The sequence below is a fragment of the Rhinoraja longicauda genome, chromosome 20 (assembly GCF_053455715.1).
Source record: "Rhinoraja longicauda isolate Sanriku21f chromosome 20, sRhiLon1.1, whole genome shotgun sequence".
Taxonomy (NCBI): Eukaryota; Metazoa; Chordata; class Chondrichthyes; order Rajiformes; family Arhynchobatidae; genus Rhinoraja; species Rhinoraja longicauda.
Window position 1 is genome coordinate 7,179,626 of NC_135972.1, and position 12,809 is coordinate 7,192,434.

At 46.3% G+C, this 12,809-nt stretch overlaps 1 protein-coding gene across 6 annotated transcripts in view; it reads left to right on the plus strand.

Annotated features, from left to right (window-relative positions):
• Positions 1-5,618: 5,618 nt before the first annotated feature.
• Positions 5,619-12,809, plus strand: part of kiaa0930 — a 62,522-nt gene continuing 55,331 nt past the window's right edge. For 3 of the 6 annotated variants that reach the window (XM_078416861.1, XM_078416863.1, XM_078416865.1), the window contains exon 1: positions 5,620-5,878. In XM_078416861.1, the coding sequence (XP_078272987.1) occupies positions 5,755-5,878 (124 nt within the window). In that variant the 5' untranslated portion in view covers positions 5,620-5,754. Of the gene's footprint in view, positions 5,879-12,809 lie in introns of all 6 variants that reach the window. The other 3 variants (XM_078416862.1, XM_078416860.1, XM_078416866.1) reach the window with 2 other exon arrangements.

Below are 12,809 nucleotides of genomic sequence, written 5' to 3' on the forward strand. Positions count from 1 at the left end.
CCTGCCCGCGTTTGGTCCATATCCCTCCAAACCTGTCCTAACCATGTACCTGTCTAACTGTTTCTTAAACATTGGGATAGTTCTTGCCTCAACTATCTCCTCTGGCAGCTTGTTCCATACACCCCCCACCCTTTATGTAAAAAAGTTACCCCTCAGATTCCTATTAAATCTTTTCCTCTTCACCTTAAACCTATGTCCTCTGGTCCTCGATTCACCGACTCTGGTGCAAGAGACTCTGTGCGTCCACCCGATCTATTCCTCTCATGATTTTATACACAATGTTGATTTACATCCATTTCCTTGCCCACTTTCTGTTTTCTCTCTGCGTCTATCCATGAGGCTGAGGCTGACAAAGCAAAGAACCATGGCGCCCTCTATCTAAATAAACCTGAAACAAATCGTTGACTGGTAGTGGAGGTGGGGGCCTGGAGCACATTGCCAGGGGTGGAGGTGGAGGCAGATACGATAGTGCCGTTTCAAGGCCTTTGAGATAGGCACATGGAAGTGCAGGGAATAGCGGGATATGGCTCATGTGCAGGCACAAACATTGTGGGCCGAAGGACCTGTTCCTGTGCTGTACTGTTCTATGTGCCATGTTTTAAAGAGTATTAATGACCTGCCCTTGTGCATTCCTTCTCTCTAGTCGGGGGTCTGCAGAGTTATAGTAGGTGATTCGAGGACCAGAGGGCATTGGTTTAACTTGAAGGGGGAAAGATTTGAGAGGAATCTGAGGGGTAACTTTTTCACGCAAAGGGTGGTGGGTGTTTGAAAACCAGCTGCCGGAGGAGGCAGTTGAGACAGGGACTATCGCAACGTTTAAGAAACAATTGGAAAGGTACATGGATTAGATAGGTTTAGGGGGATATGGGTCAAACGCAGGCAAACGCGGGACAACTCAAAGGGCCGAATGGCCTAATTCTGCTCTCATGTCATGATATGATCTTTTTACCTTGAACACAGAAAGTTGACTGTCGTTGTAAATAAACACATTGTTGCAGGACTTAATCAATCTCCCGTTACTAAAAACAGTTTGATTATTTTTTTTTAGATTTAGAGATACAGCGCGGAAACAGAGTCTGCGCCGCCCAGCGATCCCCGCACATTAACACTATCCTACACCCACTAGGGACAATTTTTTACATTTGCCCAGCCAATTAACCTACAAACCTGTACGTCTTTGGAGTGTGGGAGGAAACCGAAGATCTCGGAGAAAACCCACGCAGGTCACGGGGAGAACGTACAAACTCCAGACAGATGGCGCCCGCAGTCAGGATCGAACCCAAGGTCTCCGGCGCTGCATTCGCTGTAAGGCAGCAACTCTACCGCTGCGCCACCATGCCGCCCGTGTCTACAATGGACATGAATCCTTAATATTGTTGCTTGGGTTGTCTAATTGTTTTTACGAGTTCTGCTTGTTACTTAAACTGTCTGATTGAGGTCCATAGTTCACATTGTGCTAATGAGGTAGTATTCCATGTCAATCTTTGGACTTTGGGTCATGTAAATAACTAGTCCATCACTGTTTAGTTTAGCAAAGAATTTCACTGTGACTTGCACATGTGACAATAAAGTATTCCACTCAATTCAATTCAATTCAAGAACTCAGCGGATCGAGCAGCATCTGTGGATTGGAGGGAACGATCTACATTTTTGGGGCAAAACCCTGTATTAAGACTCTTGTGCCTTCATTCCACAAGAAGGTTCTGAATATTACATACAATTCACCACATTGATTACATAGCATAATAATTAACCACTATGTGTAATTAACTACAGTATTGAGAATAAGATAGAATTGCATGAGATTGCTAGTTAGACACAAACAGGTGACAATAATCTTGCCATGGGTGATGTAGGAAAATAACTGCAGATGCTGGTACAAATCGAAGGTGTCACAAAATGCTGGAGTAACTCAGCGGGTCAGGCAGCATCTCAGGAGAGAAGGAATGGGTGACGTTTCGGGTCGAGACCCTTCTTCAGACTCTGGGTGATAGTCACCTGGAATCTGCAGTAAAATTGAATGGGTTACCCTAAAGCCAGTAACATTTGTTTGGTGACAGAAGAATTGCAACATTGACGAATGAATGTTGTTGGGTTGGTGTTTGAATTAATTTTATCACAAAACTGTTACTATTAGTTTGACGATTGGATGCCAAGAGATTAATAATGAGGTAAAATAGCATCAGTACTTGGATATTATGTGATAGATTAAAGAATACTTAGTAACATCAGCAATGAGATAACGTTACGATGAGATTAATAGAAAGATATTATGTATTCATCTCCACCTTAAACACATTTAATAATCTGGGCCTCACCACCCTTTGGAGCAAGCTCCAGATATTCACTCCCTGCTGAGAGAAGAAATGTCTGCACACCACAGTTTTAAATAACTCACCCTACTTTCCAGCGATGTCCCTATGATCTTGACTCACTCTCAGAGTCACAGAGTCAAACATCGTGGAAACAGGCCCTTCAGCCCAACTTGCCCACACTGCCCAACATGTCCCATCTACACTTGTCCCACCTGCTTGCATTTGGCCCATGTTCCTCTAAACCTGTCCTATCCATGTAGCTGTCTAATTGTTTCTTAAACATTGCAATAGTCCCTGCCTCAACTATCTCCTCTGGCAGCTCGTTCCATGTCTAAATGTTTTTTAATGTTTCTTAAACGTTGTGATGGTCCATCTTTGTGAAAACATCTTAACATACACCCTGTCAAATCCCCTTATGATTACAGATTTTTGAGTAGGTTCATCTCTTATTCTTCTAAACTCCAAGGAATATACACCCCCTAATTGTCTACCCACTCTTGCAAGGACATTCCCATCATCCCAGGAATTAGCCTGGTTAATCTCCTTTAGCCTCTGTTATCAGGCAACTGAATAATCCTACCACAACCAGAGAGCAGTGCTGAACTACTGTCTACCTCTTGGGTGACCCTCGGACTGTCCTTGATCGGACTTTGCTGGCTTTACCTTGCACTAAACGGTATGCCCTTATCGTGTATCTATACACTGTAAATGGATCGATTGTAATCATGTATTGTCTTTCTGCTGACTGGTTAGGATGCAACAAAAGCTTTTCACTGTACCTCGATACACGTGACAATAAACTAAACTAAAAATGGTACAAACACTCTGTGCAATGTAACAAAGTTATCCTATCCTTGGCTACCAAACAGAACAAGACTGCTTGCAACCAGTGACAGACTTATTGAAAGAATTTAGTGGGATTGATGCTCATAAATTCATAAGTTGTAGGAGCAGAATTAGGTCATTCTGCCCATCAAGTCTACTCCGCCATTCAATCATGGCTGTTCTATCTTTCCCTTTCAACCCCATTCTCCTGCCTTCTCCCCATAACCCCCCGACATCCGTACTAATCAAGAACCGATCAATCTCGATGCTAGAATGTCATGGAATCAAATGGAAATAGTGTTCAATTGAAGACGGTTGAAGTTATTGAATGTTTGTTTATTGTTTGTTATCTATGTGTACTGTGTTTACAGCCCTGATGTGCTGCTACAAGTAAGAATGTCATTGTTCCTTTGGCGGTACATATGACAATTAAACTCTCCTGAGACTTGACCGGATAGCATGGAATGGATGCTTGTCCTGTTTGGGAGAGATCATCTCATGCGAAGAAAGTTGATGCCGCCCTTAATGACAGTTGCAGATGCATCACTGGCTGCCTAAAACCAGCGGATGTGGAGAACTTGCATGTCAGTTGCCGGTAGAACTGAACATAGTAGGCAAATTGGGGACACCCGCCATCCCTGTCACTCCCATCACCCAGCCCCAAACCGCCTGAAGTGGAGGAAGAGCTTCCTTCACACAGTCCAGCCACTGTCACAGTCTCCTCAAGCAACCAGACTGGCCTTGTGGGAAAAGAAACGCAGTGAAAACCACCACCACGAAAAGCTGCCAATCCCAACGAAGGAACAGCTACCACCTGGTCACGGGTGTGACTGGAAGACCTGGACGTCCCTCGGTAGGCTTCGTACAGGGATGGGCCGATGCAAGACCAATACGAGCAAATGGGGCCATGCAGATGCGGCAGACACAGAATGTGAATGTGGAACATCTGTACATTCCATGCCACACCTACTAAGATGCCACTTCTTGGTGATCAATGCTGCCTGGAAGATCTAGCAGTGGCAAACGAGAAGGCTGCCCACTGTGCAAGAGCCTGGCCCAACATAGATGATGGACATGAAAGATGAAGTAACTAGATGCTCTGGGAATGGCAATAGGATACCTTGGGATTAATAACTGCATACTGTGGAATTACCTCTTGGACCCTACAAAATCTAAGCAGGATGCAAAGGGCATTGATGACGAGAATAATAAGAATAATTAAAACCCTCTAAACCTTTCCTATCCATGTGCCTTTCCAAGTGCCCTTTAAATGATGTTATTGTACATGTGGAAGGTATTTATTCACAAAATGCTGGAGTAACTCAGCAGGTCAGGCAGCATCTCAGGAGAGAAGGAATGGATGACGTTTCGGGTCGAGGCCCTTCTTCAGACCTGTAGCTGCCTCAACGACCTCCTCTGGCAGTTCATTCAACATAACCACCACTCTCTGAGTGGGAAAAAAAGTTGCCCCTCGGGTTCATATGAAAGTTTCCCCTCTCACCTTAAACCTGTGTTTGTGATGAGATTAAAGTCATGAGGCACAGTGCTTAATTCTCCCACCCTGGGTAAAAGAAACCCGATGAATTCCCCTCATGCGTTTATGCACAGTTTGTTATTTACTTTAATAGTTTATTTTAATGATGGGGGGGGGGGGGGTTAAATGTTGCTTCAGCCACTCGCCTCTGTACAGGACTCACGTGTGTTGTGGTGATCTCTGCATGCTGGTAAAGCCCATTGATGAAGCCTCCACTACTGGAGGTCAGGTCAGGTCTGGTGTTGTCTGTGTCTACTGTTTGCAATTGGCCGTGCAGAGCAGGAAACACAGTCGCTGCTCCCTCCCTCCCTCCCTCCCTCCTTCCCTTCCCTGCTCCATCTGATCTCAGAGACGGAAGTGAGTTGGGTTCGTCTGCCTCAGGCTGCCGGTTACACTTTGGGGATATCGCTCCCCTTCCCGAGGAGATACAGCAGACACCTCCAGCCCAGGAGTCATGGTGGGCTGAGGGAAGCCCTAGTAGCGACAGAGGAGGGAGGGGAGAGAAGGAGGGGGAGAGAAGGAGGGGGAGAGAGAGAGGAGAGAGGGGGAGAGAGAGAGGAGAGAGGGGGAGAGAAGAGGGGGAGAGAAGGAGGGGGAGAGAAGGAGGGGGAGAGAAGAGGGGGAGAGAAGAGGGGGAGAGAAGGAGGGGGAGAGAAGAGGGGGAGAGAAGAGGGGGAGAGAAGAGGGGGAGAGAAGAGGGGGAGAGAAGAGGGGGAGAGAAGAGGGGGAGAGAAGAGGGGGAGAGAAGGAGGGGGAGAGAAGAGGGGGAGAGAAGAGGGGGAGAGAAGGAGGGGGAGAGAAGGAGGGGGAGAGAAGAGGGGGAGAGAAGAGGGGGAGAGAAGAGGAGAGAAGGGGGGGAGAGAAGAGGGGGAGAGAAGAGGGGGAGAGAAGAGGGGGAGAGAAGAGGAGAGAAGGGGGGGGAGAGAAGGAGGGAGGGAGAGGGGGAGGGAGAGAAGAGGGGGAGAGGAGAGGGGGGGGAGGAGAAGGGGAGAGAGAGGAGAGGACAGGGCGTCAGGGAATAAAGCGGGGCAGGAGGACGAGAGACAGACCTGCGATGAGAAGCCTGTCAGAAGGACAGGGATGGCATCCATTCAACAGAACCGAGCTGGAGAGGAAGTAGAGGACGGGTCTCTGAACAAGATGCTGACGGCCATCGAGGAGGAGCGGATCCGGGCGAGCCTGAGGCAGGAGATGAGCGGCCTGGGTGAGTGAGTGAGTGAGTGAGTGAGTGAGTGAGTGGTAGGGTCGCCTGTGAGCTGTCTGTAGACTGTGGCCAGGGTGGAGCGGTCCCTGTGTCTGGGCTGCGGTCCCTGTGTCTGCTTCTTGGGTGGGTCAATGGGGGGAAAAAAAGCTCATGGCAAAATATTCATTGGGACGTTTCAGAAGGGAAAGGTCGACTTGAGGGGTCCGACAATTGCCTGGAGCCTGTCAATGTTATACCCTGCCTCCACCTTCAAACCTATCATGTAGACAATGTACAACCCGCCTTCCACCTTATAAAACCCTACCACACAGGGTAATATCTATTGTGTACCTTTTAAATCTGTACCTTTAGAACCTACCATGTGGTGAACGGATACCTCGCCTTTACCTTTATAAAAACTACAATGTGGGCAAATGTGTACCTGGCCTCCACTTGTAAAACCTACCATGTGGGGAATGTAGACCTCACCTTTACCTTTACAAAACCACCTATGTGGGCAATGTATGCCTCGCCTCCACTTGTAACACCTGCCACAGGGGCAATGTGTATATCTTCCTCACTCTCCACCTTTATAAAACATACCGTGCGGTTAGTTTGATTGCATCTGAGCCTCCCTGTGCTGACCTGGTAAGGGTCCTGATTAGTTCAGGAGTCAGAGGTTATGGGGAGAAGGCAGGAGAATGGGGTTAGGATGGAGAGATAGACCAGCCACGATTGAATGGCGGAGTAGACTTCTTGATGGGCCGAATGGCCTAATTCTGGCCCTATTCCTTATGACGTACCTGGGTCTGAATTGACTTTGTGTTCATGGCAGGCTGCTCAGAGCACAGGTGCTGACTTTCCCCCCACCCAACCTCGTGCTTGCAAATACATTTCCTTGAGCATAACGTCAAGTTGATGCTTGAAGCTACAACATTGCCCATCTTTGTGAGGTTGCTTCAATGGAGTATGTGGGTATCCTCAACCACCCTGTAATGGGCAGTGTTGAGTCTAGAGCTGGTTGTTGGTGCTCAGATGGTGAGGGTTAATCAGTTGTTTCCAGCCAGGGCGCTGACCCCAGCAATTGTTGTACCTTCTGCAGCCATGAATGAAATGGTTTGCTGGGAGCTGTATCATTGTAATGTTGCAAGTGTTCAGGGAAAAGACTTGTTCTGCAGGTGGGTCGTGCAATGCAATGTCTGTCAGCACAAAGGGGTGAAGGGGAATCTCCTCTCTCTCTCTCTCTCTCTCTCTCTCTCTGGGCATTCATTAATCCAATTACCTTGTGCTGGGAAGTGAAATGCTGAGGATGAGGTAACCTGCAGTTTGAAAAGGAGCCGCAGGTGGGCATTGAGCATGCTCGGACGCGCGGCGGCTGCTGGGAGCTGTAGTTTCCTTCGACCACTCTGCAGTGCCTCCGGACCGGGAGCGGAAGCGCCGAGGACTACATGTCCCAGGGTGGGTCGGGACGGGGGAGCATGCGCACTGTGGGGGACCATCCTCAGTGAAAAGAATGATGTCATTGATATCTGAAGCATCCTCTCAATGGGCAGTTGCCAGGATGTCCAAAATGCAACCATTAACCCCAGGAAAGGTACCTGGTGTACGTTTTAATCACCTGCAGCATTTATCAGCATCCTTTGCCCACAAATACATTCATGAAATTACTTTCGAGTCTTTTTTTAAACGAAAAACCAGTTCAGTATAGTTTATTGTGCACTATCCAGTCAGCGGAAAGACAATACACGATTACAATCAACCTATTTACAGTGTACAGATACCGTTTTGGCTGTAGTTCGATCACAAACAAACAAACAAACGAGAGTTTTAGTATAGAAACATAGAAACATAGAAAATAGGTGCAGGAGTAGGCCATTCGGCCCTTCGAGCCTGCACCGCCATTCAATATGATCATGGCTGATCATCCAGCTCAGTAGCCTGTACCTGCCTTCTCTCCATACCCCCTGATCCCTTTAGCAAAAAGGGCCACATCTAACTCTATATAGATGTATATAGAGTATATAGATATGTATATAGATCTATATATCTAAGTATATAGATGATGATTATCTCAGTGGAGGTGGAATCAAATCATTTGAGTTTAATTTAGACAGTTCTATTATTGCTCCTCTTAAACTCCTTAAAATCATAAGAGACCTGTGTGTTTAGTGAATAACATCCTTGAAGAGTTGATCTAGTTTATTGTCACGTGTACCGAGGTACAGTGAAAAGCTTTTTTGTTGTATGCTATCCAGACTGTACATGATTACAGAAAGACTGTACATGATTACAATCGAGCCGTCCACCGATACTGGATAAAGTGACTCACAAGAGTCAAGAGTGTTTTATTGCCATATTTCCTGGATAGAACAATGAAATTCTTACTTGCAGCAGCACAACAGAACATGTAAACATAGTACACTGTAAACAATAGAAAAAAGTTTAGTGTATTTAAATATACATATGCAAGCATATAATTATTCACAAAATGCTGGAGTAACTCAGCAGGTCAGGCAGCATCTCGGGAGAGAAGGAATGGGTGACGCTTCGGGTCGAGACCCTTCTTCAGAAGCGTCACCCATTCCTTCTCTCCTGAGATGCTGCCTGACCTGCTGAGTTACTCCAGCATTTTGTGAATAAATACCTTCGATTTGTACCAGCATCTGCAGTTATTTTCTTACTATACAAGCATGTAATACATATACTCACATTATATATATATATATATATGCAGAAAACAAACAATAATAGTGCAAAAAGACAAAACCAATTCCCCTGTGTCTATGTGGTTCAGAGCTTAATAGAGGTTGTAGTGTTTAATAGCCTGATGGCTGTAGGGAAGAAGCTATTCCTGGACGATACAGTTTTCAGGCTCCTGTACCTTCTTCCTGATGGCAGGGGTGAAGTGAGTGTGTGGCCAGGGTAGTGTAGGTCTCTGATGATGCTGGCTGCCTTTTTGAGGCAGCGACTCCTGTAGATCCCTTCGATGGTGGGGAGGTCAGGGTCCATTCATGTTTAGTGCAAGGTAAAGTCCGATTAAAGATAGTCCAAGGGTCTCCAATGAGGTAGATAGTAGGTCAGGATTGGTCTCTAGTTGGTGAAAGGATGGTTCAGTTGCCTGATAACAACTGGGAAGAAACCATCCCTGAACCTGCCAAATACTTTGATTCAGATGAGGTTAGACGTTCTGTGATCTGGAAACCTCTCAACTCACAGGATACTGTTCGTTTCCAAAAGTTTTTTCTTCTTGCAAAGTTTATTTGAATTGATGTGAGAAGCATTGATTATATTCAGACTATCATTTGACTTGGCTGTTTTTTCAATGCCTACTTGAAAATGAGGAAGGCACATGTACATAACATGTGTAGGAAAGAACTGCAGATGCTGGTTTAAATCAAACATAGACACAAAATGCTGGAGTAACTCAGCGGGACAGGCAGCATCTCTGTAGAGAAGGAGTGGGTGACGTTTCGGGTCAAGGTCTGAAGAAGGGTCTCGACCCGAAACGTCGCCCATTCCTTCTCTCCAGAGATGCTGCTTGTCCCGCTGAGTTACTCCAGCATTTTGTGTCTACATATACATATACATACTGGCCAATATTTTTTAACTAAATATAATTATTATTTTTTAAATTATCATTCAGTCTGCTGTGATGGGTATTAAAAAAAATAAAGGGACACAAAATGCTAGAGTACTCAGCGGGTCAGGCAGCATCTCTGGAGAACATGGACATGTGCTGTTTTGGGTTGAGACCCTTCTTCAGACTTTGTCCTTTTGTGTATTATCTGCATTTCATCGATTCTACAATGGGTATTTTAAAGTTGCTTAATGAGTGATTTTCAATTAATGGAGAGAGCTTTGGGTCATATTCTACTTGGATTAGTTCTTATGAATGGGTTGTGTTACTGAGGTACGTTACAAGAAGAAAAATTAACAACTGGTAGAACTGCTGCCTTACGGTGTCAGAGACCCGGGTTCGATCCTGACTGTGGGCGATGACTGTGTGGAGTTCTCCCTGAGACTGTGTGGGTTTTCTCTGGGCTCTCAGGTTTCCTCCCACATCCTTAAGACGTGGGTTTGTAGGTTAATTGCCCTCTATAAAATTGCCCCTCGTGTGTTGGGAGTGGATGGGAAAGTGGGGTAACTGAGAACAAGTGTGATCGATGGTCGGCATGGATTCTGTTTGCTGTTTCCATGCTGTGTCTCTTTTTTAAATATTGCAAAGGATTAGTACCCTGAGGCTTCATAGGGTTTAAAATGAGGTCGGCTTATTGGCGTTTCAATGCAAGAAATAATAAAAGTTGTCAAAGGAATTGTCTGGGCCATTTACACCCTTGACCATTCTCCTCTGTTCAGCTGGATCAGCCTGAACATTGTTTAATCTCCTTTGATACATCCCTCTTGACACTTTCATCAAGCAGTCACTTTCTCCTGCTAATTTCAATTGATCTAATGTGTTCTATAGTTTTTTGGGTGTAACTTCCAGATTTCTTCCGCTGTGCACTTTTTACTTTCACTCTTGTGAAACTGGTCTCTATTAGTCAGAGATTTCACGTCTGCATGACAATTGGGTTCCTCTACAACGGGGTTCAGTCTGAAGAAGGGTCTCGACCCGAAACGTCACCCATTCCTTCTCTCCTGAGATGCTGCCTGGCCTGCTGAGTTACTCCAGCATTTTGTGAAATAAATACCGTTGATTTGTACCAGCATCTGCAGTTATTTTCTTACAACAGGGGAGAGTCGTTTAATGCATCCTGTCAGGAGTCTGAGTGTTGCTGGCAAGGCCCATGAGACTCGGGTGGGAGGACAGCCGCTGAAACCCCTGCGGTCTTTCAGGTGAAGGTAGTCCCATGGTGCAGTAAAGGAGAGAATTGTAGGCTTCCAGCATCAATGAAATCTCAGGATAACTAAATAAATATAGACACCGTTCTCGTCATCTCATTGCTCTAAACTGAATCCAATTATTTAACTGTGTGTAGGAAGGAACTGCAGATGCTGGATAACAACGGAGATAGACACAAAATGCTGGAGTGACTCAGTGGGACAGGCAGCATCTCTGGAGAGAAGGAAAAGTGACCTTTCTGGTCGAGACCCTTCTTCAGACTGAAAGTAGTGGGGGAGTGGGGTGGGGTGGGGGGGGGGGGGGGATGAACCGGAGGTGAGAAAAGGCCAGAACAAATCAGGGCCGGCAACAGGTGACCTCGGGAAGGGTGGAGCCCACAATGGCCCATTGTTGGCTGGGGAAGGTGTGATAACAAGAGGGATACGAGGATGCAAACAGTGGAAGGAATAGGATGACTAGGGAGGGAGGGGGGACGAGTTACTTGAAATTAGAGAAATCAATGTTCACGTTGTTGGGTCGTCATCGGTCCCAGTGAAATATGAGGTGCTGTTCCTCCAGCTTGTGTGTGGCCTTACTCTGCCAGTGGAGGAGGCCCAGGGCACAAAGGTCAGTCTGGGGAGAGAAGTTAAATTATTCAACGGGTCTTTTTATTGGCTGGAATGTGCCGTGCGATTCACCTCTCTCCCATTGTGGAATTTGTCTGTGGAACTAATGTGCGACAATGCTGAGAACGATATTCTGCACGCTAACTTCCCCTTTGATCTGCCTATTGCACTTGAGTTTGATTTGATTGTATTTGTGTATAATATTATTTTATCAGACTGGAATATACACCGATCAGCCAAAACATTATGACCTCTGACAGGTGAAGTGAATAACATTGGTTATCTTGTGACAATGGCACCTGTCAAGGGGTGGGATATATTAGGCAGCATGTCAACAGTCAGTCCTTGAAGTTGATGTGTTGAATGTAGGAGGAATGGGCAGCAGTAAAGACCTGAGTGACTTTGACAAGGGCCAAATTGTTATGGCTACATGATCTCCAAAATGGCAAGGCTTGTGGGGTGCTCCCGGTCAACAGTGGTGAGTACCGACCGACAGTGGTCCGAGGAGGGACAGACCACAAACCGGCGACAGACAGGGTGTTGGGCGCCCAAGGCTCATCGATGCGTGAGGGCAACGAAGGCTATCCCTTCTGGTCCGAACCGACTATGGGAAGACGACAAGCCGGTGGAGGAGGGAGTGTGATGCTCTGGGCAATGTTCTGCTGGGAAACCCTGGGTCCGGCCATTCATGTGGACGTCAATTTGACACCTAAACATCATTGCAGACCAGGCACACCCCTTTATGGCAATGGTATTCCCTGATGGCAGTGGCCTCTTTCAGCAGGATAATGCGCCCTGCCACACTGCACACATTGTTTGGGAATGGTTTGAGGAACATGATGAAGTGTTCACGATGTTGCCCTGGCCTCCAAATTCTCCAGATCTCAATCCGATTGAGCATCTGTGGGACGTGCTGGATTGACAAGTCCAATCCATGGCGGCTCCAGCTTGCAACTTACACGACTTGAAGGATCTGCTGCTGATGTTTTAGTGCCAGATACCACAGGACACCTTCAGGGGGCTTGTAGAGTCCGTGCCTCGGCGGGCCGGCGCTGTTTTGGCGGCACACGGAGGACCAATAGCATATTGGGCAGGTGGTCATAATGTTTTGGCTGATCGGTGTATCAGGAAGGAAACGGGGATGATTAGGATAGAAAGTGGGAAATCAATTCCTTTTAATGTGGACAGGATGGAGAGGGAAATGTTCCTGTCCTGAATAGATGACATCGGCACGAGTTAACATTAATAGGGGAAGAACTCACAGGTCCGCCTTGATTCTTGGGAAACGGGCACGTGGGGAGATTGATGATTCAGAAAGCTTAATATTGATAATTAAAAATGAATTACAAGGCCATCCAGAAATTGAAAATCTACTAAAGAATGATCGGCATGGGTTCCAAAAGGGAAATTGAAGCGTGGCCAAATTTATTAAATTCTTTGGAGAAGTAACAAGGTTATGAGTAACGGCCACTGCATTATTTAAATAGACCCAGAGCACTACAGA